The 26,828-nt window shown below is 54.3% G+C and overlaps 1 protein-coding gene across 10 annotated transcripts in view; it reads left to right on the forward strand.

Moving 5' to 3' along the window:
* Window positions 1-465: 465 nt before the first annotated feature.
* The window catches only part of ARHGAP27 (Rho GTPase activating protein 27), a 39,156-nt gene continuing 12,793 nt past the window's right edge, over window positions 466-26,828 (forward strand). For 2 of the 10 annotated variants that reach the window (XM_034941624.3, XM_055101447.2), the window contains exons 1-4: window positions 469-674; window positions 1,071-1,216; window positions 1,682-1,813; window positions 3,140-3,814. In XM_034941624.3, coding sequence (XP_034797515.1) covers window positions 3,158-3,814 — 657 coding nt within the window. In that variant the 5' untranslated portion in view covers window positions 469-674; window positions 1,071-1,216; window positions 1,682-1,813; window positions 3,140-3,157. Of the gene's footprint in view, window positions 675-763; window positions 872-1,070; window positions 1,217-1,681; window positions 1,814-3,139; window positions 3,815-23,116; window positions 23,314-26,828 lie in introns of those variants that run through there. The other 8 variants (XM_055101448.2, XM_034941626.3, XM_034941628.3 and 5 more) reach the window with 8 other exon arrangements.

The raw sequence follows: 26,828 nt of genomic DNA on the forward strand, positions 1-26,828 counted from the left end.
CACACAGCCAGGTCCACAGGCACAACTGTTCCTTGGGGCCCCTGAGGGCAGGGGGTGTGCTGGGGCTGTGGCTTGTAATGTCTGGAGTGAGTGCAGGCTCAGATCAGGGCGAGGCTGCTTGTCCAGAGAGGCAGAAAAGTCCCAAACAGAAGACCCCCAAGGCGGAGGGCCCTGGGGCTGGACTCCTGGAGGTTGTTCTGAGCTTACCCTGTGGACGGATTGGAGGGTGGCCCTCCTTCCCCACAAGGATCAAGAGGGGGTGGGGGATGGTGGGAGGGCAATCTGGCCAGGCGAAGCTGCGGGGGAGGCTCCCGCCCTCCCCAGTCCCACCATCTCAGCCCCGCAGCCTCTTTCTCCCTGGAGACAGCCAGGTGTGGCCCAGGATCCCGGGAAGTGCAGGGGAGGGGGTGGCGTCTTCGCTCCTCAGGCGCTGGCCCGGCCCAGAGGGGACAGGAAGCCAGGACACCGGGGATTGTCTCTCGCAACCGCAGCCCAGCCCCAGTCCGGGAGGAAGTTCTGCCCGGCGCTCTCCGCCGGTGCCTCCCTGGTTATATTGTTGAACAGGAAACCCGGCAGCGCGGGAGCCGCACAGTCGAGGAGGGAGCGCGGGACGCTGAGCCCACGCGCGCCTGCCGGGGCAAGTGGAGGCGAAGCCGGCGAGCGGACGCCCCGAGGTGCCCGGGCAGGCAGGGTCGGGAGTGGGGCGCCGAGCGGGGGTTGGGGGTGGGAAGTGGGGTGGGGAAAGGGCAGGGTTGGGGAGGGAAGGGTGCGGCAGGTGGCGGGTCCGCACCCGGGAGCTCCGCGCGCCTGCTCCCCTTGTCTCCGCGCTGGGGCGGGAGCTGCGCGGGCCGCATCCCACGGGGAGGAGAAGGTAGGCGAAGGGCTGCCCTCCATCTGGGGGCTGGAGGGGAGCAGGCCCAGGCCCCCAGCGCCGACCCAGGCGTTGACGCCGCTGTAGCTTGAGTCGCCTGGGCAGTGGACGCAGGGGACCTCCTGGCGACTGGTGCGCTGTCGCGCTCCAGGGATCCTCCCGGCTTCCCCAATCCCTCCCCTTCTCTGCGTTTCCCCAGGGTCGGGGAAGGAACCGAGGCCCGGTCCCCTTCTTATCCAGCCCGAGACATCGAGCTCCGGTGGGCGTCCCTGCGCTGGGAATCCCGCTCGGAGTTTTTCCAGGCCCGGCCGGGCTGCTCCAGGAAAGGCCCTGGTGGGGGAAGAGGTGGGCCCGGAGCGGGTGGATTTGCAATCCGGTTGGAAGGGCTCGCAGTGGGTGATTCAGGGTGCAAATGACCTCCCCGGGAACAGGAACGCCCGCACGAGACAACCAGCCCCAGCCCGGCATTCCCAGAGCCGCGCACAGGAGGGACGCAGGGACTCCCGGACAGCAAATCCCGGGGGGTGGGGGGTGAAGGGTGGGGGGTGGGAGGGCGGGGAATAGAGGGGGAAGGCGGAGCGGGGGCGGTCCCATCCTCCTTGGGCTCTGCTCGCGACCCGCCAGTGCCCCTTCAGACGCAGCAGTCCCGGCTCCAGGTGCCGGCCTTCTGCTCTGGACCTCGTCCCAATGCCCCCCAAGGTCCCCAGCCGAGGCATTCAGGCTCCTCCTCGCCCCACCCAGACACGGCTGCTTTGGGTATCGGTGACAGCACTCCTGAGCGTCCCTGTCCCTCTTCGCTCTGCTTGCCAGCTCCTGTTCCGCGCAGCCTCTCCGGCCTCGCCCCTGGAAACCCCGCCCAGGGCGATGGTAGGGGCCTAACCTGCAGCCACCGCCGGCTCCGCCCACCCAGCCCATGGGCTCCCTGAGGCCCGCCCAGCCGACGTGAGTGCGCTGCGGGGTCCAAGGGGAGGGGGCGCCGGGGGAGTGTCCTGCTTGGGGTTTGTTGGTTCAGCACCGGGCAGCTCGATGACCCCGCCTCCGGGGCCCAACGTGCTTAGTGACTCAGTTTACACCCTCTCCTCGTCAAGGAACGCTTGACAAAGTGGCTGAGGAGCCCTGCTGGGGCCCCCGTTGGAACCTGCTCCTCTGCCTCGGCAAGCGGCGGTCTCCTGGCCCCGGGTCCGGGCCACCTTAGGGGGCAGGAAGAGGTGTGGTCAGTGTGGGAGTTTGGAGGGGCCATGCACTTCCGGAGAAAACCACCGACTCATGGCTTTGGTGGAGGGGCGCAGACAGATTTAGTAAGGCTCTCCCCCATCCCTGACACCCCGAAGCCCGGGCGGGAGCGGGGCTTATGACCACCACTCCGGAGAGCTTTGGGTGGCCCTGCTCTGGGACTCCGCACTTATAGTCACTGTCTCAGAGTGCATTCTCCAGGAGCCACTCGTGGGGACACTGTAGGGGTCACAGGGCAGGTGGGCAGGCCACAGGGGCAGGGCCTTTCTCGGGGGGCGGCGTGAGAGCTGGAGAGCAGGGGGCGGTGCGGGCCGGGCTGGGCGGGCCGGGCTCGGGCTCACGTCTGCGGTGATGCAGCTGGGGAAGGAAAGAGAAACCGAGAGAACCGGTTCCCCCGCATTGGCAGCGGAGGCCTCTACATCAAGGCCCTCGGACTAAGGGGGGCAGGGACAGCCCCCAGGTAGAGCTGTTAGCTGGGCCCCCTACAGAGCCCACATTCCAACTCTGACCAGGGGGTCGGGGCGCAAGCTCCTGGAGGGAGGCAGTGCTACGAGACCCTCTGCGGATTCTCTGCGGGCGGGAGGCTTCCAGGCGGGACAGAGCCGGGGAGCGGCAGTAAATGGGGTGTTCTTCCTACTTGACTGACGGAAAACTAAGGCGCAGTCAACTATTAAGCAAGCGTGGTGTCGACCTTAGAGCGGGCAATCACCCCTCGTTTTAAAGCCAAGGCTTCCCTCGCAGTCGATTTGGACCAAGACTACCCACAATCTCCCCACCGCAGGACTGAAGCAAGGGTCAAATCTTAGAATCAACCCCACAGAACGAAGGGCTGTCCTAATTCCAGCACTGAGTGTAAGAATGGAAGCCTTACATGTGATTTTATGCAAGTTCCCATTTTAGAGATGGGAAAACTGAGGCCCGAAGGCGAACGGCGAGTGCAGGATCGGGACTCGAACCCAAGTCTGTCCCCGAGTGCGGGGCTATTCCAGGCTCGGTGGTCTTGACCTCCGCGGCCCTCCTTCTTGTTGCCCGCAGGAAAACGCCGCGGCCGCGATGGCGGCGGACGTGGTGGGGGACGTGTACGTGCTGGTGGAGCACCCCTTCGAGTACACCGGCAAGGACGGGCGCCGCGTGGCCATCCGGCCGAATGAGCGCTACCGGCTGCTGCGGCGCAGCACCGAGCACTGGTGGCACGTGCGGCGTGAGCCCGGCGGCCGCCCCTTCTACCTGCCTGCGCAGTACGTGCGCGAGCTGCCCGCGCTGGGCAACCCTGCCGCCGCCGCGCCGCCAGGTCCCCACCCGAGCCCCGCGGCCCCTGAGCCGCTCGCCTACGACTACCGGTTTGTGAGCGCGTCTGCGACCGCGGGCCCCGACGGCGCCCCCGAGGAGTCCGGAGGCCGAGCCAGCTCCCTGTGCGGCCCTGCGCAACGCGGCGCCGCGACCCAGCGCAGCAGCCTGGCGCCCGGCCTGCCAGCCTGCCTGTACCTGCGGCCCGCGGCGCCCGTGCGGCCCGCGCAGTCCCTGAACGACCTGGCCTGCGCCGCCGTCTCGCCTCCCGCCGGCCTCCTAGGAAGCAGCGGCAGCTTCAAGGCCTGCAGCGTGGCGGGCTCCTGGGTGTGCCCGCGGCCTCTGGCGCGCAGCGACTCAGAGAACGTCTACGAGGTCATCCAGGACTTGCACGTCCCGCCGCGGGAGGAGAGCGCAGAGCAGGTACCTCCCCGGGCGCTGGGGCGCGGAGGCGGGTGGCGCGCTAGGGACCGCGCCCGCACGGAGCCGGGGCGCAAGGAGACCCGCTCCGCTCAGCGTCGGGCACGACGCCCACCTCTGTCCGAAGACTTCGGATGAGCTCCCTCTCCCCAACCGCGAAACGTGAGGGGTGCACGCCCGCAGTCCCTCATCAGCAATTCCCAAGCTCCAAAGCTCCCTGGAAGCCCAGAGGCTTTTCGTAATCCAATTGGTGGCAAAATTGCGCTTGAACTGATGTGAGGCTGCTGATGGTCTTTATTTATCGCACTTGTGTGAATATTCATGTTTCGCTGCAGAAATGCAAATGAGCTCGATGGTCGGCTGCTGCCCCAAGCCCTGCTGGGAGGTTATATAACCTACTGCAGGTGTGTGCCCCATATTATCTTTCCAAGTCCCAGCTGTTCTGTATTCCGAAGCGCATCTGGGCACGGAACGGGGGATTGCGGGCCTGCCCCGGCCCAACCGACTTGCCCGTCTCCCAGGAGTCTGGGGTCAGATGAGAGGGTGGATGTGAAAGTCAGGCGTCTGCTTCCCTTTGAGGGTGCTTCCAGCATTTCAGTTCCTTTTTTTAAAGAACTCTTGATGGGTTTGTTTCAGAAAGACGTCCGGTTAAGTGAGGTTGTTTTTCCCCCCTCTTCAGAGTCCAGTTGTGTTCATCTGGGAAATCGAAAATAGAGCACGTTTTAAAAACAGGTCTTACATCCTCAGAACACTCTGGGCGACCCTGACATTTTGAACTTTAGGAACTTTTCAGAGAGGGGCAGCCCGAGGGGAAAAAAAGATGCTCAGAACCGTTCTGCCATCTGCCACCGGCCGTGTGATGATCTAGGGGCAGTTCTTTTCCTCTCTTAGGGTCTCGGTTTGTTCTTTAGCCCAAAGGGAGGGGTTGGACAGATGACCTCTGATCCTCGGGAGCCTCTGATTTCTTTCGCTGTACCTGATGTCATTACCATGAACACTGATGCCCACTATGTGCCAGGACTGAGTCCGGGATGCCCAGACGAAGGAGACACGCCTCCGTAGGCCCGCTGCTGGGTGTTCCCTCCGCCCGACTCGTTACAATGCAGAGCTCAGGTTTTGAGACTAGGGAAAGGGGAACTGGATTCTGCTGGGTCACCTGCCAGCTGCTGACAGCCACTTAACTTACACGCGAGGACGCTCCCCCAGGCCCAGCGTCCTCTGGTGTAAGCACAATACTTAAGGATTAGGGTTGTGAGCCTTAAACGAGGTAAGGCTTCGAAGCGCTTGACAGCAGCAGGGGGTCCACCCAGGCTGTCTGGGTAGTCCTGGTTTGGCTTCCCTGGGTCTCCGCCGCCTTCACTCAGGCTTCTGCAGCGGTAGCCCGCCGCCTTGTGGCCAGGGTGGGGAACGGCACCCGGCGGGCGGGGCTGGGCACTGCCACTCTGTCCTAGTGACGGTGGGAGGGTGCCTGCCCATCTGAGCGGAGCCCCTGGAGGTGGGGGAATGGCCTTGCTCTTTGAACCTCGCATCTGGCCCAGGGTCTGGCTCAAACAGAGTGCACAGAGAGTGTGTGTTGAGAAGCGCAGAGGTGCGGCAGCCCTTTACCTATGAGCCAGGGCTCTGTAGGTCTGCAAGGGCCAACACCCCAGGCCCCAGGACCAAAGAGGAAGGAGACTGCCCAGGTCCTGACATCTCCTGAGAAGACAGATCACCCCGGCTGCCAGGGCGCCTGCCAGGTGGCCCCTCTGCCCATCCTTCCTCCAGCTCCCAGCAGGTTCCCAGTTGCAGTGGCATATGGAGGGAGGGGCACCGATGATAGGGGTAGGGGACTTACCCAGGGGGGGGAATCTAGGACATTGGCCAGAGACAGGCAGCTCCCTGGCCCCACTTGTGGCCCTAATTCACTATGTGACCTCCACAAGTCGCTTTGCATCTCTGGTCCTGTTTCCTCCCCTGTGCGATGTGTGCAATAATACCACGTTCCCTGCCACAGAGCTTTATTCAAGAGGCAGCTGTGGGTCTCCCTGGTGCTCCACCGCCAACAAAGTCCAGGGTAGGGAGTTGGCCCTGCCCCTGCAAGGGAACCCCATCCCTGCTCTTAGTTGTCCCAGGCAGAGTTTCCCCACCATGATCCTCCAGGCCCATTCACTCCTTCATTAGGCATCAACTAGCTGAATACCTGCCAAGCCCTGGTGAGCCTTCGGATCTGGAGAGGACTGAGGCACAGCCACGATCCTGGGGGACTCACCCTCTTGGATAGGAGGCCAGCAAGAGAAGACATGGGGCCGGGGCTCAGAGTGGAGCATAGGGTTGAGAGTGGGTGCCCACCCGGGCAGGGCCTCGTGGGCCCTTGCCAGGAATGTGCACATTATCCTGCAGCCGCTGTGAGGCTTTTAGCAGAGAAAGGAATGGGATTGAGAAAAAAATCCCTGTGGCCAGGGCTTCAAGAATGGCTGAAGCTCTTGGTGGTCTCGTGGGCATGTGGTGGAAACAGAGGTTTGGGAGATGGATGGGCAGGGTCTGGGGGCCGAGGGAGGTGGGAGGGAAATCAGGTTGAGTTCTAGATTCCCAGCTGGCACTCGTGGGCAGACAGTGGTGCTGCTTCCTGAGGGGGGGATGACTTGGGGAGGAGCAGGGTGGAAAAAAGATGGGGCCCACCTGGATTTAGGTGCCAAAGGGAAGAGAAGCATGAGAGTGCTGGCTCAGAGGCCAAGAAGTGTCCAGAAGAAGGACGCACAGGAAGGTCATGTGAGAGAAAGGCCGTATAACACTTACCCTAAGTGACCACTAGACGCTCAGCTGGTCAGGGGGCTGCTGAAGGCAGAGGGCGGTGGTCAGTAGTGAAGTGAGGGTGCGAATTGAGCGTGTGGACAATGGGCAGAAGGAGAGAGACACAGTGTGGCCAGAGAGGGTGTAGGGTCATGGATGGAACCGTCCCCAGGCTCAGGTGGGTGGGCAGGAGATGGGGAGGCTAAAGATGGGGAGAAGGTTGTTGCTGAGAAGGGATCTCAGAAGAAAGTGGGTGCAGAACAGAGGGGCAGGATGTGGGGATGGCATGGCACGGGGGCACTGGGGAGTGTGTGGGGATGCCCTTCTGTCAGGCAGTAGCTCAGGGCTTAGGGCAGGCTACCAGGCAGGGCCAGGGACCCCCAGAACAGAGGAGCTCCTGCCATGGATGGTGTTTTACAGCCTTGTCACTCCCCATGCACTCTAATCGCGCATATTGAGCACTTGGGGTGGGCTGGTCACTGTGCTGGACACTGGGGACAAAGTGTGGTAAGATGCAGTCCCAAAGGGGCTAACAGTCCTGTGGGCTCTTGCTCAAAGGCTTGTAACCCAGGGTTAAGCTCCCAGCAGCTTGGAAGGCAGGCGTAGGCACCTCCATTTGCCCTGAGTACAAACAGAGGTTCAGAGAGGTTTAGTGACAGGACGAAGCTCACACGGCCAGGAAGTGGCTGTGTTCAGGACAGTTCCAGGCCCCCTGACCCCAAGCCCCACCCTGGCCAGCAGGTTCAGTTTCAGCCTGGTGGCCTTTAGAGTTGGCCACCCTGTTCCCTTCAACAAGAACAGTACAAGCTGAAGGCAGGCACGTGCTCCTTCTTCTGAGCGTCCTGCGTGCCCAGCCCTGTTGTGGAAGAGTTGATGTCCCAGGAGAGGGACATCTCCTGTTCCTTTGCTGCCCAGGAGAGGGCAGAAGCAAACCCTTCTGAGAGGGGAGAGAGGGAGACACGGGCGGTAAGCAGGGATGACTCCTCCTCTCCCACAAAGAGGCCACTCATGGAGCTCTGGGAAGCCAGGTCAAAGCCAGTGCAATAAAGGGGCCTCTGAGACTCTTCCCTTGGTCCTGACTCTGGGATTTCAGGGTGCGGTCACCATCCCCGCCCAGAGGTGGGAAGGCCCAGGCAGGTGGAGCTGGCCTGGAGCCCGCCCCTGCTGCTGGGGCATTGGCCACTGGGAGGGAAGTTCCAGCCGGGCTGCTGCACCTTCTTATACAAGCAGCCCCGGAGGCGCCGCACCTGAGCAGGCAGCCCCGACTGGAAGGAGCCCAGGGCCCTCATTCCTTCTCCTCCACTGGGAACTGAGTGAGTCCTCGCCCCTGGGGGACTAGGGGGTGGCCACAGCAGTTTCCCCAATCTCTCCCCTCCCTTTCCCGAATCCTAAAACCCATCTGGGGGCCCCTCCCCTCTGGATCCAGGCCCAGCACCCACTTCCTAGGACAAACTCCAAGGGCAGCCCGAGGCCACTGTGACTGAGAGAAAGGAACTGGCCTTGGGACAGACCCTCCTGTCCCCCTTCGGGGCCAGCTAGGGGGACTTTGGCAAGGGGTGTTGGTAACAGCAGGAAGCTGAGGCCAAGTTGAAGGGACTCTAGCTAGCCCCTTGCTCGTACTCCCTCCTCCGGCACCCCCCACCCCCAACCCCCAGGTGGGGCAGCCACCCTGGGGTGGCCCTGCTGGTTTCTTTACACCTGACCCAGTTCCCTCCCGGTGACTCACCTGCAGCCCCAGGCTGTCCCAGGAGCCCCTCTGCCTGCCTAGGACCTGACTTAGGAGAGAGCAGCTTCTTGGATCTCCCTCCCACCCTCACCCCACATTGCTGTCCACCCAGAGATCTCCCTGCCCACCCCCCGCACCCCCTGGCTCTCCTGCAGGCCCCATGATCTCTTCAGGTCTCGCTGGAGCCTGTGCCTGGCTCTCACCTCTTAGTCCTTGGCTCCCTTCAGCGCCCAGGGGCCTGCGATGGGCCCCAGGACAAGCCCACCTGCCCCCTCACTTTCTTCCCAGGCCTCAGCAGTTGACCTCACTCTAGACCTGTTTTTTGTAATGTTTATTTCAATGGTTTTGCGGAGCAGGTGGTGTTTGGTTACGTGAATAAGTTCTTTAGTGGCTATTTCTGAGATTTTGGTGCACCCGTCACCTGACTGGTGTGCACTGTACCCAATGTGTAGTCTTTTATCCGTCACCCCCCTCCCACCCTTCCCCCACTCCCAAGTCCCCAAAGTCCATTATATCATTCTTAGGCCTTTGCATCCTCATAGCTTAGCTCCCATAGACCTGTTTTCTCTGCCCTTCTTAGAGCTGACTGCGTCCAGTACAGGGAGGGGTGGGCATCAGTACTGAATGCCAGCCTGGATGGGTGGTCAGTGCCAGGCCCTGGGGAATGGGAAAGTCCATGATCGTGACCAGGGCGTAGCTGATGATCAGGGATGTGGTCGAGTCTCCATGCCTGAATGTTAAGGAGATTGGGAGCTGGATCTGTGCTGGGGAGTGAGAGGTCAGTGGCTGTTGGTTCATATTGAAGGGGAAACAGGGCTGCCAGGACTAGGGCTCTGGGGCACAGGGGCAGAGGTGCTCTTGCTAAAATTTGGGAAGCTCTGTTTCCAGATTGCAGAAGGATTCTGGTGTTGAGGGAACTTCCAGAGCTGTTGCCTGAGCAGGGTGAGGCCTGCAGGACCCTTCTGTCCAGCTGAGGCTGCTGTGGGTGCCCACCCTGCCTCCTTGCCCTCTCCTGGCTGGGGGTCCCCTGTGAGGCATGAAAGGAGGGGGGCAGGGGCCCCTGCCCGGGCCTCCGTGTCTGTCTAGGGACTAGGCCAGAGAGAGGAAGCAGAGGTAGCAGAAGGGCCTGCCTGCAGAATCATCCCAGCCTCCCCCTTCCTTTCTCCTCCTTGGCCCAGTTAAATGTGTAAATTACTATTCCCTCCCTATAAAAATAGCTTAACTCCATTACAAATATTTGAATAATAGGAGGAAATCTCAATCGAATGACTGTGAGCATGTTGGTTTCTTCCCATTTATTCTGCCTTCTTATGCGTATGTCTTGGGCAGTTCCCGTAGAGACATCACAGTGTAATGACGATTGTGCCTTCTGCTTTTTCATTTACCATATTCACCTAGTCAGTGAATGTCAGCCGCTGTACTGGGGGCTAGGGAGCAATGAAAAATAAAGGATGGTTCCTGCCCTCAGGTAGCTTACTGTCCAGGAGAAATTGAACAGCAGATCCAGTTATGATATTGTATGGCATGGCAGTTATGGTATGGAAGATATGATATGATATGATATGTCTGCAGAGAGCTGTGGGGGGCATGTTGGAGGAGCTGCCCTCCCAGAATCTTGTTGGCAAGAGGGAAATCCAGGAGTGCTTCCTGGAGGAGGAAGGTGTTGGCAGAGTTGAATTCGAAAGGTTTCTACAGTTCCCGCTCATGAAACCCTCTGGACCGGGTGCCTTTTTCAGTGGCAGATTTTTTTTCTCATCAATGGTAATTAGTTTATTTAAGTTTCTACTCACCTTCTAGTTAATTTTGGCCATTTTATATTTTACTAGGAAAGCATTCATTTTCTCCAGATGTGTAAACTCTCCACTTTTAAAATTTATTATGAATTTCTTTGTGACCAAGTAAATGATTTTGCTAAGTTTTTCACAGACATATAAGAAAAATGCGTATTTTCTTTTTTTATTTTAATTTTAATTTTATTTTTTTGAGATGTCGCCCAGGCTGGAGTGCAGTGGTGTGGTCTCGGTTCACCGCAACCTCCACCTCCTGGGTTCAAGTGATTCTCCTGCCTCAGCCTCCTGAGTAGCTGGGATTACAGGTGTGCGCCACCACACCGGGCTAATTTTTGTATTTTTAGTACAGAGGTGATTTTGCCATGTTGGCCAGGCTGGTCTGGAACTCCTGACCTCAAGTGATCCACCCACCTCAGCCTCCCAAAGTGCTGGGATTACAGGTGTGAGCCACCATGCCTGGCCAGAAAAATGCATATTTTCTATTTAAGGGATATAAGGTACTATCTGCATCAAATCATGTTTATTGATTGTATTATTCAAACTTTCATTTCCTTTGTACCCTTTGCTTGGGGGCAGGGGTCTTTTACTCTAATTCTGATAGAGATGTGTTATGTTAAACCTTCCTCTCACATTTTCTCTATAAAGCTCTTCTGGGGCTTTTCCTAGTTTTTGCTTTTTATATTTAACTACGATGCTGTCAGGAGGATGCAGATTTCGAGTGTTCTTTCGTTACAAATTATGCTTTTCTATCATTACGTGGTGTCCCTCTTTATCCTATTCTAGTGCTTAACCTTAAATTTCACCCTTCTATTGTTTATATGACCACTCCTTATTTTACTTTATCTTTTTTTGTACTTGCTTAGCATTCTTTTATTTCCTACTATTATCATTTTTTGAAACTACTAATTTCTTGTATATGTCACATCACTGTTTTGTTTTGTTTGAGATAGCGTCTCCCTCTGTTGCCCAGGTTGGAGTGCAGTGGTGTGATCATGGCTCTCTGCAGCCTCAGCCTCCCTGGCTGAGGCAATTCTCCTGCCTCAGCACCTTGAGAACCTGGGACCACAGGCCCGCGTGCCACCATGCGCAGCTAATTTTTTTTTTTTTTTTTTTTTTTGCTATTTTTTGTAGTGATGGGGTTTCTTTGTGTTGCCCGCCACCACTGTATTTTTATTATTTTCATGGATTTTTGTTTGTTTTTTGAGATGGAGTCTTGCTGTGTCACTCAGGCTGGTGTGCAGTGGTGCGATCTTGGCTCACTGCAACCTCCGCCTGCCAGGTTCAACTGATTCTCCTGCCCCAACCTCCTGATTAACTGGGATTACAGGCACATGCCACCACATCCAACTAATTTTTGTATTTTTAGTAGAGACAGGGTTTCACCACATTGGTCAGGCTGGTCTCAAACTCCTGACCTCAAGTGATCCACCTGCCTCACCCTCCCAAAGTGCTGGGATTACAGGTATGAGGCACTGCACCCAGCCTATCACTGTATTTTTAAACCCAAGCTGACTCTTTGTCTTTTAGTGGGAGAATTCAATCTGTTCACATTTCATTTAACAATTGATCTACTGTACTTGATTTGATTACCTTTGGCTTATTTTACATTTATTGGTTTATCTTGCAGTTTTTTTCCCTCTGATCTGGTTATCGATTTCCTTTTTCTTCCCCTGTTGCACTTTCCATTTCATTATTGGCAGCTGTCCCTTCTCTGGGGTTCCTAATCAAACACATATTCTGTAGCACATGCCTCGATGGGGATTCTTTTCTCAGCACCCTCATCTGGAGCTTACAGAACCTGTCACTCTGTAGACTCCGGTCTTTTCTCAGCTTAGGAACATCTATTTGTTGCTTGATTTGATTATTGTTTCTTTATTTTTTATTTTTTTGAGACAGGGTCTACTGTGCCACCCAGGCTGGAGTGCTATGGCACGATCACGGCTCACTGCAGCCTCGACCTCCTGGGTTCAAGTGATCCTCCCACCTCAGTCTCCTGAGAAGCTGGGAATACAGGCGCACGCCACCATGCCCAGCTAATTTTGTTTATATTTTATGGAGAGACAAGGTTTCACCTTGTTGCCCAGGCTGGTCTTAAATTTCTGGGCTCAAGCAATCTGCCTGCCTTGGCCTCCCAAAGTTCTGGGATTACAGGCATGAGCCACTGCGCCCGGACTGTTGCTCGATTATTGTTTCTTTTACCTTTTCTTTCCTTTGCATGTGAGCGCTCCCAACTGGGTCCCCCACAGTTTATCTTTGGTCTCTTTATTTCATTCTTGTTGTACTTTTGCTCTGAGGTTTGATGTTTCTTCTTGACCTTCCAGGCTGCAAATTTGAATCTCAAGAGTGAATTTCTTCTCCTTCAACTAGTACAATGACATATTTTAAGTTCTAAAAATCAGTCTTTTTTCTTTTTTTTTTTTTTGAGATGGAGTCTCCCTCTGTCGCCCAGGCTGGAGTGCAGTGGCATGATCTCGGCTCACTGCAAGCTCCGCTTCCCGGGTTCACGCCATTCTGCCTCAGCCTCCTGAGTAGCTGGGACTACAGGCGCCCCCCAACACGCCCGGCTAATTTTTTGTATTTTTAGTAGAGACGGGGTTTCACCGTGTTAGCCAGGATGGTCTCAATCTCCTGACCTCATGATCCGCCCGCCTCGTCCTCCCAAAGTGCTGGGATTACAGGCGTGAGCCACCGCGCCCTGCCAAAATCAGTCCTTTTTTAAAACTCTGCTTGATTTGAGTCTCCTTAAGAGTTTGTATTCAAGTTGTAATTACATTCTCCAGCCCCTCTATTTTGCCAATAGCCTTGAATTTATTTTACTAGATAGTATTTTTACAGGTTTTTTTTTAAATCAAAGCAATATTTTAAAGTCTATAGTAAAAATGTCACATGTACACTGTTTCCCTGCTCTGTTCTCCATCAACTCAAAAGTCACCACTTTCATTCATTCTTTCTTCATTCTTCCAAAGTTTCTGAGTACAAACTAGTATAATTATGTATCTGATTACTTAATTTTCTCTCTCAAGCAACACCGTCCTATGTGTAAAACAAGGTAAAAAACAAAACAAAACAAAACAAAAACCTTGTTTACTTTTTATTTCTTTGACAATGTATCTTGGAGATTGTACCTAGAGAGGTTCTGTCTCCTTCCCTACAACTACAAATAATCCATTTTACCAGTCTCCTGTTGACAGGCATTTGGAATATTTCCCATTTTTTGCTGTTACAACAATGTCATAATGAATACTCTTATATATGTACAGGTAGAAGTAGGAAAAATTCCAGAAGTGGGATTTTGGGGTCAAAAGATAAATATTAGATATTTGATGAGTATGTCCCATGAGGCGTATACCAATGTGCCCTCACCAACACAAATTAGTGTCTGGTCCCCAAAGCCTTGCCAACTGACTGTTGTCAAACTTTTGTTTTCTGCCAACCTGACCATAAAATGTATTATCTTAAGGTACTTTAAATTTGCATTTCTCTTTCCAGTAAGATTATCTTTTCATATATTTAAGGGCTGTTTGTTCCCCCCCTTTTTTTTCTGTGAATGGTCTATTTATATCCTTTGCCTGTTTCTGTATTGGGTTGTTGGGCTTTTTTCTTATTGAGTTCTAGTAGCTTTTTCTATACTAGGGAAAATAATCCTTTGTCTATTATTACATGAATTGTAATTCCCTCCCCCACCCTGAGTTGTCTTTTGACTCTGCTAATAGCATTATTTTGCCACACAAGTTTTCTTAAAATATACTTATGTAGTCCAATGTATCACTCATTTATTTTATGGCTTTTATATTTTGCATCTTTGTTACAAAGTCATATATATATATATACACACACATACAGCATAAGTCTTTTATATATATACACACACAGCATAGTATATATTGTATATATTTATATGTACATACAGCATATTAAAGTCTTTTATCTATATAAAGAGACACATATATAAAATATATAGGCTTATATATATGTATATACATACAGCATATTAGATTTTGTTTTCTTCTTTGATTGTATTTATGGCTTCGTTTTTAAAAACTTAAATCTTTAATCCTTTGAGGGTTATTGTGCATGGACAGAGTTAGACGTGGACCCTCCCTTACTTATATACTTGTTTATTTATGTTTATCTCTGGATGGGCAGCCAGTTGTCCTGTGACCTTTCACTGACAAGTTTGTCTTTCCCCATGACCTGTGATGGCATCTTTAGTGCGTCCTGGGTCCCGGCTGTGCTGGGGTCTGGTAGCGGCAGCTGGTTTAGTGTGTCCTGGGTCCCAGCTGTGCTGGGGTCTGGTAACGGCGGCTGGTTTAGTGTGTCCTGGGTCCCAGCTGTGCTGAGGTCTGGTGGCGGCAGCTGGTTTGGTGGTTCTCTCTGTTCCCCCTGCTGAGCTGTCACAGAGTGAGTTTATATGACTTTGCTCCCCAGAGCTGGGGTCGAGCTGCAGGAGTACCCACTTGGTGGGGGGGCCCTAGAGTGGAGAAGAGATGGTGGTCTCTGCCAGTGGGCCTGTGGGCATGGGGCATCTGTGATGTCAAAACACCAGCAGGAATTCTCCCTGTCTCCTTGGTGCCCTGGCCTTACGGGTAGAGACTACCTGGCCCACCTGTTTGGCCCTCCTCAGCTCCTGGGCGCAAGGGTACAAAAGCCACCCTGCCTTCTCCCCAGGGTCCCATGATGGGCCAGCCTGCCCCAAGGTTCCCCTGGGAGCCTCTACCTCAGACACAGCCTCTCACCTGTGCCAGCCAGGTCCCACCCGCTGTCCCAGCCTCTGCTTGACTCAGGCAGTAGCAGGTCGCAGTTGGCAGCAGAGGGGAAACAGGGCGTGTTTAAGTGGCCTTATTCCCAGAATCCTGGCTCCAGAGCTGTGTCTGAAAGGGAGAGGAACTACTTTGTAACACTTCAGGGGTGGGGGGAGCTGGAAGGGCAAGTCTGTTTCCAGGTGAGAAATAATGAACAACTTTTTTTTCTTTTCTTTTTTGAGACAGGGTCTCGCTCTGTCACCCAGGCTGGAGTGCAGTGGTGCGATCACGGCTCACTGCAGCCTCAACCTCCTGGGCTCAAGCAGTCCTCCCGCTTGGTCCTCCCAAATAGCTGAGACCACACGCTTATATGGTAGTGACAGTGAGGATGGAGAATAGTAAAAAAGTTTAAGGGATTTTTTTTTTTTTTTTTTTTACTTTTTATTATGAAAATGTCCAAATAGGCTGGGCCTGGTGGCTCACACCTATAATCTTAGCACTTCGGGAGGCCGAAGCGGGAGGACTGCTTGAACTCAGGAGTTCAAGACCAGCCTGAAAAACGCAGTGAGACCTCGCCTCTATATTAAAAATAAGTAAATAAATTTAAAACTGAAAAAAAAAAGAAAATGTCCAACTTGAAGAAAAGTAAAAAAAAATTTTTTTTTTTTTTTTTTGAGACAGAGTCTCGCTTTGTCGCCCAGGCTGGAGTGCAGTGGCACGATCTCCGCTCCCGAGTTCACGCCATTCTCCTGCCTCAGCTTCCCAAGTAGCTGGGACTATAGGCGCCTGCCACTGTGCCCGGCTAATTTTTTATATTTTTAGTAGAGACGGGGTTTCACCATGTTAGCCATGATGGTCTCGATCTCCTGACCTTGTGATCCACCCGCCTCGGCCTCCCAAAGTGCTGGGATTACAGGCGTGAGCCACCGCACCCGGCCAAAATTTTTTTTTTTTTTTGAGACAGAATCTTGCTCTGTCACCCAGGCTGGAGGGCTGTGGCACAATCTCAGCTCACTGCAATCTCTACCTTCCAGGTTCAAGCGATTCTCATGTCTCAGCCTCCCGAGTAGCAAGTGCCACCACACCTGGCTAATTTTTGTATTTTTAGTAGAGACGGAGTTTCACCATGTTGGCCAGGCTGGTCTCAAACTCCTGATCTCAAATGATCCACCTACCTCTGCCTCCCAAGGTGCTGGGATTACAGGTGTGAGCCACCATGCCCAGACAAAAAGAATTTTTTTTTTTTTTTTTGATACTGAGTCTTGCTCTGTCGCCCAGCCTGGAGTGCAATGGCACAATCTTGTCTTATTGCAACCTCTGCCTCCCGGGTTCAAGTGATACTCCTGCCTTACCCTCCCAAGTAGCTGGGATTACAGGCATATGCCACCATGCCCCACTAATTTTTGTATTTTTAGTAGAGGAGGGGTTTCGCCATGTTGGTCAGGCTGGTCTTGAAAGTCTGACCTCAGGTGATCTGCCTGCCTCGGCCTCCCAAAGTGCTGGGATTACAGGCATAAGCCACCACGCCCAGCCAAAAATAATTTTTGTTTGTTTTTTTTGAGACAGAGTTTAGCTTTTGTTGCCCAGGCTGGAGTGCAATGGCTCGATCTCGGCTCACCACAACCTCCGCCTCCTGGGTTCAAGTGATTCTCTGCCTCAGCCTCCCAAGTAGCTGGGATTACAAGCATGGGCCACCATGCCCAGCTAATTTTCTTGTATTTTTAGTAGAGATGGGGTTTCTCCATGTTGGTCAGGCTGGTCTCAAACTCTCGACCTCAGGTGATCCGCCTGCCCCAGCCTCCCAAAATACTGGGATTACAGGCATGAGCCACCGCGCCCGGCCAGTAATATTTTTAAGAAATGAATACAGGCCGGGCGCAGTGGCTCACGCCTGTAATCCCAGGACTTTGAGAGGCTGAGGCAGGTGAATCACAAGGTCAGGAGTTTGAGACCAGCCTGGCCAAGATTGTGAAACCCTGTCTCTACTAAAAATACAAAAAATTAGCTGAGTGTGGTGGTGGGCGCCTGTAATCCCAGCTACTCAGGAGGCAGAGGCAGAGAATTGCTTGAACCTGGGAGGCAGAGGTTGCAGTGAGTCAAGATTGTGCCACTGTACTCCAGCCTGGGCGACAGAGCTAGACTCCATCTCAAAAAAAAATTTAAAAAAGAATACAGTTACTTATTGCCTAGATTTAACAATAGCAAGGAGCCAACTCCTTGCTGGCTGCTCTACCAGAAAAAAAAAAAGAGAGAAAAGAGAAAAAACAATATTTGCCATGTTTATTTTTATTTATTTATTGCTGATGAATTATAAATTCTAGACATCATATTTCACCCCTAAAAACTTCAGCATGAGGCTGGGCGCGGTGGCTCACGCCTGTAATCCCAGCACTTTGGGAGGCTGAGGTGGGCAGATCACGAGGTCAGGAGATTGAGACCATCCTGGCTAACACGGTGAAACCCCGTCTCTACTAAAAAAAAAAAAAATACAAAAAAATTAGCTGGGCGTGGTGGCTTGCGCCTGTAGTCCCCGCTACTCGGGAAGCTGAGGCAGGAGAATGGCGTGAACCCGGGAAGCGGAGCCTGCAGTGAGCCGAGATCATGCCACTGCACTCCAGCCTGGGCGACAGAGCCAGACTCCGTCTCAAAAAAAACAAAAAACAAAAAAAACAAAAACTTCAGCATGCATCTCTGAAAAGTAAACACCCTACCATTATTATATCTGAGAAAATTAACAATAATTCCTTAGTGTCATCTATGACCTAAGCCATCGTCAGATTTCTGCCTTATCCTAAAACATCTCTCTCACAGCTGGTTTGTTTGGTTCAGGATCCCGTCCAAGTCCATGCCTTGTATCTGGCTGTCTCTTCAATCTCCCTTGAAGAGCCCTACCCTTTCTTTCTGCCTGGACATTGACTCATTGCCCTGCCTGCAAGGTGTCTGTTTGCTTCCTTGCAGCAGTGTTTCCGTCTTCCTCTAACCTTGGTGTTACCTGAGAACTGGTAGGCAGGTCTGCAAGGCTTAGGCTGGTCGGATCAACGGGGCTCAGCGTCAGATGAGGCAAAGCCAGCAGGAGGCAAGGATGATTCTACCTTGAGTGACAGAGGTAGATGTCACTCAGATGCTAAGATCGGGGAAGGAGGAGGGAGAGGACAAATTTGATTTGGGGCACACGGTTTTCGACATGTACAAAGGACATCCAGATGGCAATGGGCTACGTGAGCCTGGAGACTGTGCTGCGAGTTGTTGATCTACAGCCGGTGGGGCTGGGCTCTCCCAAGGCGGTGGAGTGAGAAGCCAGGTGAGACACCAAGCATGAGGCCATGGCAGAGGAGGTGGAGCCTGGGGCCCAATTGCTGAGCAGTAGCAAAGAAAAAGAAGGAAAACTAGGAGGCCTGGCCTGAGGAAGCCCAAGAAGGAGAGGATTTTAAAGAGCAAACACTGGAGAGAAGTCAGGCCAGAGGAGGACCAGATCTATCATCAAGGAAGTGGTAGAAGGCCTCTAAGCAGTGGGCTGATTGTCTAAGTGAGGGAACAGAGAAGTTGGCTCAAAAAGGAGGAAGGGAAAAAGGAATTAGTTGTTAAAAGGAGATGCAGAGCTGGGTCCAGGGAACAAAACTTTTTTTTTTTTTTTTTTTTGAGATGGACTCTCTCTCTGTCACCCAGGCTAGAGAGCAATGGTGTGATCTCTACTCACTGCAACCTCTGGGGTTCAAGTGGTTCTCCTGCTTCAGCCTTCCAAGCAGCTGGGACTACAGGCAACCGCCACCACGCCTGACTATTTTTTTTTTTTTTTGGTATTTTTAGTAGAGATGGGGTTTCACCATGTTGGCCAGGCTGGTCTTGAACTCCTGACCTCAAGCGATCCACCTGCCTCAGCCTCCTAAAGTGCTGGGATTTCAGGCGTGAGCCACTGTGCCCAGTCAACATTTTCTTTTTAAGATGGAGAGACCAACTGGGTGCAGTGGCTCAGGCCTGTAATCCCAGCACTTTGGGAGGCTGAGGTGGGAGGATTTCTTGAGCTCAGGAGATCAAGACCAGCCTGGGCAACATAGTCAGACCCTGTCTCTAAAAAAAAAAAAAAAAAAAAAAAAAAAATTAGCCGGGCGTGGTGGTGTGGGCCTGTACTACCAGCTAGCCAGCTACCTGGGAGGCTGAGGCAGAAGGATTGCTTGAGTCCAAGAAGTCAAAGCTGCAGTGAACCATGATCATGCCACTGCCCTCCAGCCTGGGTGACAGAGCAAGACGCTGTCTAAAAAAAAAAAAAAAAAAAACCAACATGGAGAGGCCTTGAGTTTGTTGAAATGAGAAAGGGACAAAGGTAGTCAGAAGGGAAGGATTGGAAATTTGAGGTGAGGCCACTTCCGAGCAAGCGGGAGGCTATGGGGTCCTTCAGGACCGGGCTGAGGAGGTTGCCTTGGACGGCAGGCCCCTGTGCCTTCCACTGGGGGAGGGGGAAGGAATGGTGGGTGCAAACACAGATACGTTTGAGGGGGAGGGCAGAAGGTGATCATTCCTTGGTCTCATTTTCCCACCTCCCTAGTCTGGCTCATCCCTACAGCCTTCGCTGGCTGGGGGGTTCCCTCATGGACCATTTCTTTTTTTTTTTTGAGATGGAGTCTCGCTCTGTCACCCAGGCTGGAGTGCAGTGGTGCGATCTTGGTTCACTGTAACCTCTGCCTCCCAGGTTCAAGCAATTCTCTTGCCTCAGCCTCCCGAGTAGCTGGAATTACAGGCGCACGCCACCACGCCCAGCTAATTTTTGTATTTTTAGTAGAGACAAGGTTTCGCTATGTTGGCCAGGCTGGTCTGAAACTCCTGACCTCAAGTAATCCTCCTGCCTCGGCCTTCCAAAGTGCTGGGATTACAGGCCTGAGCCACCGCACCCAGCCCCTCATGGACCATTTCTGATCCCTCCTGGCCCCAGCAGCCCTGCTGGGTGTCTGCCAGCCTTACTTAGAGCACAAGCGTTGTGAGCCCTGAGGATGCCCCACCCCAGCTCCCACCCCGCCCTGGAGGAGCAGGCCAGGCAAGCAGCCCCATGAGGTCACCCAGAGGCTGGGGACAGAGTCCAGAGCCGAGGGCACCCAATCGAAACCCGAAGTCAGAAAAGCAGAAGTGCAGGCCTGCTTTCCCCCAATCCCCATGGGTGTGGGAACCCAAGGCCCGCTTGGTTCTTTCATAGAGCCAGCCCTGTGACGGGGTAGGGTTGACAGCTCTGTTCTACACATGAAGAAACTGAGGCCCAGAAATTCAAGCAGCTGCTCAGCGAGAAGCTGAAGTAGAGTCTAGACAAGAGTCCAAGTCTCTGGTCTCCGGCTCCACTCTTTTTCCCTCTGAATCAATGGAAGCTTCTGCCCCAAACCCAAGAAAAGGGTCTCACCTGAAACCGTTACATTTGGAATCTCACCCCACATCCATGCAATAAGATTACACTGAGTCAGCCGGGCTGCTCATGCCTGTAATCCCAGCATTTTGGGAGACCAAGGCGGCGGATCACTTGAGGTCAGGAGTTTGAGACCAGCCTGGCCAACACGATGAAACCCCATCTCTACTAAAAGTACAAAAATTAGCTGGGCATGGTGGCAGGCACCTGTAATCCTAGCTACTCAGGAAGCTGAGGCAGGAGAATCACTTGAGCCTGGGAGGCAGAGGTTGCAGAGAGCTGAGATCGAGCCACTGCACCCCAGCCTGGGTGACAGAGTGAGACTCCATTAAAAAAAAAAAAAAAAAAAAAAGATTATACTGAGCTGTGGTGCCACACCTGGGAGGCACAGTCAAATCACCCAAGGAGGCTTAAAATTAAACACTTTCCCCAGGTCCCGGCCCAAACCACTTCCATCAGAATCTCAGAGGGCTGAGCTAGGCACAGTTCCCCAAAGCCTTTTGAGGCCTGAGGCCCAGGATCCTGTGGGGTCACCCCCAGCTCCTCCGATCCTGCCCCTGGACATGTAGCTCTGGGCCAGGCCGGGATGGTTAAAGGGAAACCCAGTTTCTGTCCTGGAGAACATGTGTTTGGGGGAGGGACCTGTCGTGTGGACATGACTGAGCTCCTTGAGGCAAAGATCACCATTCCTTCTGGCTCTCCCTCCACCTGGCTTGGATGGCACAGAGCAGACTCACTGAGTCAACAAAGGACACCATGTCCCCTCGCCAGCCCCTGAGCCAGTTCCTGGGCCAAGTCCTGGTTTGGAGGCGTTCATTTTGCCTCTAGCCCCAGAGGACTGGGTCTTCCTAGTGCACCTGCTCCTGCCCCAGCACTTCCTATGAGGGTTTGGGAGGGAACAGTGAGGTCAGAGTGGGGAAAGGAGGGGTGTTGTGCAGCTGGTTTGTTCTAGAACCTCTCCTGACCCTCCCCCTTGTGCCTCTCAGAGGCATGAGGGTGTGGTGGAGGGAGGTAGACCCCTCTGGGGAGCCACTGTGGTCATCACCTCCTCTCACTGGGGGGAGGGAATCCGAGACAGGGCCTGAGAGCCAACTTCTGTGGCCAAGAGCAGGCAGGAACTGTGTGAGTTTGTTCACTCCCTATAGTTTGGGGCTGGAGCCCCCTGGGAGACCCCCATCATGGGGGCCCAGCTTCCTACTGGGGAAGAGAAGCAGGTGAGATGCCAGGTGAGTTGCTGGCTGCCCATTCTGCAGTCCCAGCCCTGACACTGACACTCCTGGCTCTGCCATAGGGAGTCCCTGCCCCCCATTCTACCTGCAGGGCAATGCTGAGGGCCTGAGTTCCACACCTGTCCTCTTCTCTCCCCTCTCCACCCAGCTCCTCCCTGGTGGCTCAGAGTTTCTGGCCTCTCTGGAATTTACAGAGGCTATTCCTGTCTCTGAGGCCTGGTTGCATATCCCTTGGTGACCTGTCATATGCACGCACACGTGTGTAGTGTGTGTGTGTGTGTGTGTGTGTGTGTGTGAGTCCTCATCCCTGGCCTCAGGGTGGGGACAGAGAGATGCGTCAGGTGTGTGATAAGCATGAGGCCTCCAGCCTTCTGTGATTCCTGCTGTCCTCCACCCTGATAGCGAGGAGGGGATTAGTCTACCCCTGGGGTCTGGGCTTCTGAGTCGGGTACAGGGGATGGGACACTGGTATGAGAGCTTTTGTGGGCAGAGCAGGGCATGGGGCCCAGTCTTGCTCCTAGTGTGATCTCTACAAGTGTCTCGTGCCCCACATTCACACTGTGCCTGGCTCTGCTTGGGGTCCTTGTCCCCAGCCCACAGTGGGTACAGGAGAAGAGGGGCTGAGAGACATGGCAGGGGAGAAAAAGAGATCCAGGGTGGGGGCCGGAGGAGGAAGAATGGGCCTAGAGTGGAAGGGTGGGGGTCAGAGCCTGACCAGGAAAGGAGGTGGCTTTCAGCAGGGGTGGGCTGGTGGGCTTAGTGCTGCCTGGCCCTTAAGCCTGGGGAGGAAGCACTTCTAAGGCAGGAGGGAAGACAAGATGGACCCATGGGCTCAGAGGAGGGGCTGTAACTTCTTACTCAGGGCATGTGTCCACTGTGCGTGGCTGGGGTCTGTCACCCCCACATGAGGGGGTGAAGGGAAGAGAGGCCAGGAAGAAGATTTAACCTTCCTCCTGGAAGAAGCTGGTGCCTGGCCCTCTTCTCTGGGTCCTTAGAGAGGAGGGGACAGGCACGGGCATACTTGTACACGCATGTGGACACGCAAGTGGGAGTGGGCGCATGTGGGCATGCAGGCGTGGGAGGGCATATGCATCTTGGTGACCGAGTCTGGAGGAGACAGACCCAGGTGGTCAGGCGGGCAGATAGTGATGTGGTCAGAATCCTTCCTGTCCTCCTCGGGGCTGGCACAGTCCAGATGCCAGCTCCCTGTGATGTCACATCTGCCCAGACCCCTTCCTCTTTGGGAACTCTTCCCCTCCCCCCCACAAGCTTCCTCTTTCCCATCACACCCTCCCTGGGCCTAGAGGGAGTGGACAACCACTCATTGTCCTGTTTCCGCCCCAGGAGCCACTCCAGGCCAGCCCAGGCCCCCAGCACTCAGCGCCCCCTCTGCCCGCCCTGTCTGTGCAAGCGCGCCCCTCCCCCACAGGCTCAGCCGTGATTCTCTCTGTGCAGTTCATGCTGTGGCTGGGTCTGGCCGTGATCTTCCCCTGCGCAGCCCACACCATGGCTATGTCTGGGCCTCGGATGCGGCTCACTGGTCATTAGAGCACTGAGTGGGGCAGCCAGCAGTGTTTCTAGAAGCATAAAAATACCCTCAACCTGAGGCCCCTCCACCCCACCCGCCCCAACTTAGGCAGCACTTCCGCAGCCCTGACAGGAAATGGGCTGGAGTCTCAGCCTCCCGCCATCTCGGCAACTTCTTGTTTCCCTGTTGCCCTGTGCCAGCACTGGGGTAGTGCCCCTGGGCTCCACCCCCAAAACCTTCCCAGGGCTCTGTCCCGGCAGTTCAGAGGGGCCAGGATGGTGGACATAATCGCCAAAGTGACCAGGAGGCAGAGTCGAGCCTTGCCGGCACAGGTAGGGGATGCTGGGGTCAAGGGGTGCCCGGTGGGCCTCTACCACAAGCCCTGTTAGGAGCTGGGTGAGCTGGGGCTTAGAGCAGGGAGCCTCTTGGAAGTTGGGGCTCATACTTCCTTTTCTCTTTCCTTCTCGGAGGCCCTGCCCATCCAAGAGGTGGTCAGCTTGGGGCAAGAGTGGCAGGGCTGCCACCTGCTTGTGGACAGGGGAGGGAACTGGAGATAAGGGGTGAACCACTGTAAGGCAGTACCAGGGGACTGGGCAGCCTGGAGCCTGAGAGCCAGGTCCCTCTTGGCTCCTCCTCTGGCCTGAGGTGGGAAGGCCACTTCTTGTCTCTAGGATGCGACCCAAGAGCCATTGATCCCGTAGTCAGGCCCCTGCTTATGAGCTGCATCTGGGTCTTGTCTGGGCCTCCATGAACAGGAGCAAGGAGGAGGGTAGGGGTGGCAGGCGCTGCTGTAACTCTTTGAAGGCCAGAGGATGTGGAGGGCGTGACTGCACCTGGCCCCAGGAGCTGGTTAGAACCCAGCTGAGGCTCTGCCAGGAGAGGAGAGCATCTCTATCTCAGCACTGTGCAGGGTCTGCCGAGAGTTCTAGAGTTTGAAGGGGCCTGAAGGACACTGCAGTTCAACACCCACCACAGGGCTATGGCTTCCCTAACAGGGAGTAGACTCTGCTCAGTCACCTCCAGTGAGGGCCCCTCACTACCTCCAGAAGCAGCCTGTGTCTCTGGCAGCCCTAGTCCTCAGAATGCTTCCTTCAGAGGAATGCTGCTGTGCCCCTGCAGCATGATACCCCATCTTCTCTTCCTTGTGACAGCCCTGTCATGCTGGGGACCTAAACTTCTACCTCCGAAATCTCCTCTGTACCTGCTGGGGACATTCCTTCGTGTAAGGACCCCATCAGCCTCACTGGCCTAGGACTCCTCGTGGACCCAGAGCCATGGCCCACAGCCTGCCAAGTAGAAATTCCTGCTCCAAAGAGCCTGCTCCTTATCAGCTCATCCACCCCTGGTGGAGCCTTTCAACTCCTGCCCCAGTGCGTTCAGCTGGGAGGATGGGAGGTGTGTCTGGTTCCTCTGCCTTCCTCTCCCCGCTGCTTCCATCCTGCCCTCCCCAGGAATCTCCTGGTTTCTGTGGCTCCAACCCTCCTCCTCAGAAAGCTCAAGCTCATTCCAGGCTCTTCTGTCATGTCAGGCATGTTTGTTGCTGAAACTGGGCATGGGTTAGACTTGTGTACACAAGCAGTTTGTGGCAGACCTGCTATGTGCTTCAGGGCATTGGCCCAGCTGCTGGGGGGCAAATGGAATCAGCTACATTATCCTTAGTCTTGCTCTCAAGAAAATCCTGCCTTTTGGGGCAGAGGAGGTGGGCAGATGGTTAGACAACTGGCTGCCCACCAAGGCAGAACGCCATTGGGCCTCAACAGAGCAGTGAGCAGAGTGCCAGCAGGTTTGACCTCTCCCTGGAGAGGCTTGTCAGCTGAGCACCGTGAGAGAGCAGGATTTGGGTAGGCAGAGAACCAGAGAAGGGAATTCCAGGCTGAGGGAATGGCTGGAGCAAATGCATCGAGGTGGGAGGATGCCTTTTCTGTTGGGGGCCAGTGAGAGGCCTGTTGTGGTTGGACTACAGGATGCCACATCAGAGCTATGGTGGGGGTAGAGAAAGGACAAGTGGGGTGGAGGGTCCCCTCTCAGCCATACAGCAGCCTGGAGGAAGGGGAGAGGAGAGAAGAACTGATGGGCTGGGATCCCCAGCTCTCCCTGTCCCCCAGGCGCCTGGGGACTGGCACCCTGTCTAAAACTGTAACATCCTCTTCTTTGACAGTGTTTTCATTTCTTGCTTAGCAGTGATCAGCACTGACATGCTGTCCATTTACTCATCACCCCCACCATTTACACACAGGTGCACTTGAGTGCCAGCTCTGCCAGGGAGGGATTTGTTTCCCTTTCTTCCCTGCTGTATTCCCCGTGCCTCAAACAGTGCCTGGCACAGAGCAGGTGAATCTTTGTTGGGTAAACAAATGTTCTTCTTTTCCTTCTTCTTTTCATTGTTTTGGTTTGGTTTGCTTTTTTGGCATCAGTTTGGTGAAAAATGAATTTTTTTTTTTTTTGGCATCTGCCTAAGGCTCAGGGAGAGACCACCCTGAACAGGTGCTTCCTCTTTCGAGGAGTTTACAGCTTAGTGACGGTGTCACAGTCACCAGAGGAACTTCTGTGAATTTTTAAAAGTTTTGTAGTACAAAATTTTGAGGCTGCAGGAAAGTTCAAAGAAAACAAAACAAAAACAAACCCCTATAATCACAGTGCTCAGAAGGGACCTCTGTTAGCATTTTGGAAAGTTTCCGAAAACACAAAATTGAAATGTGGAAATCTGCTTTCCCCTGAAGTATTGTGTATGCTTAGAAAATAGTAGTAATTGGCCAGGTGCGGTGGCTCACGCCTGTAATCCCAGCACTTTGGGAGGCCCTGGTGGGCGGATCACCTGAGGTCAGGAGTTCAAGACCAGCCTGGCCAACAGGGCAAAACCCCATCTCTACTAAAATACAAAAATTAGCCAGGCGTGGTGGTGCGTGCCTGCAGTGCCAGCTACTTGGGAGGCTGAGGCATGAGAATCGCTTGAACCCAGGAGGCGGAGGTTGCAGTAAGCCGAGATCACACCATTCCACTCCAGTCTGGACGACAGAGCGAGACTCCGTCTCAAAAAAAAAAGAAAAAAGAAAAAGAAAATAGTAGTAATCTCCGTATGCCATGCTGCTGCCTGGGGTTTGAGAATGTAGTCATCTGTCCCTCTGTGGGGCCGAGGGTGCTGGGCTGAATGTGGGGGCACGGGGATGGGGGGAATCTCAGGAAAAGGCTGGAACCTGGCACCTCAGCTGAATCCTGAAGAAGGAATTGGAGTCAGCCAGGCAAAAAAAGGGGTGGAGATGGGCCTGGGCAGGCTGCAGATGAGCCTAGGCCTGGAGGAAACACAGCAGGGAAGGTGGGGACCTCTAGCAACTGGTGCTACTGGAGCTTAAAGTTCAAGGCAAGGGGCAAGGAGTGGCAGGAAATAATAGTGGAAGCACAGGCCGGTGAGGGACGGTCTCTTGTGCCTGGTTAAGGGCTTAGACTTTGCCCTGCAGCCAGCAGGGAGCTCTGAGGTGTGAATCAGGAGAGCCTCTGTTCCGGGAGGCTTACGCATGGCTAGGTTTATGTTCTATGTGATTGAACCCCCAGCTGCCCTCACTCTCCTTTGGGGTGGAGTAAAACAATTCACCTCTCTTTGCCCCTCCATTCTCCAGCCCATCTGGCTGTCCTGTCTCCCTCTCTTGTCTGGAATTGGTTCTGACACCTGCAAACTTCACCTTGGAAAGTTCAGTCCCCAAATCCAGACAGGGTACTGATTCCAATCCCACAGCTTTCTGGGCTGGGAGTGGGGTGGGGTGGGAGCTCTCAGTGGAGCTGTAAGAATGCAGCTTGAATCCAGGAGGTGGTGGTTGCAGTGAGCCAAGATTGCGCCACTGCACTCCAGCCT

Source organism: Pan paniscus, chromosome 19 (genome assembly GCF_029289425.2).
Source record: "Pan paniscus chromosome 19, NHGRI_mPanPan1-v2.0_pri, whole genome shotgun sequence".
NCBI lineage: Eukaryota > Metazoa > Chordata > Mammalia > Primates > Hominidae > Pan > Pan paniscus.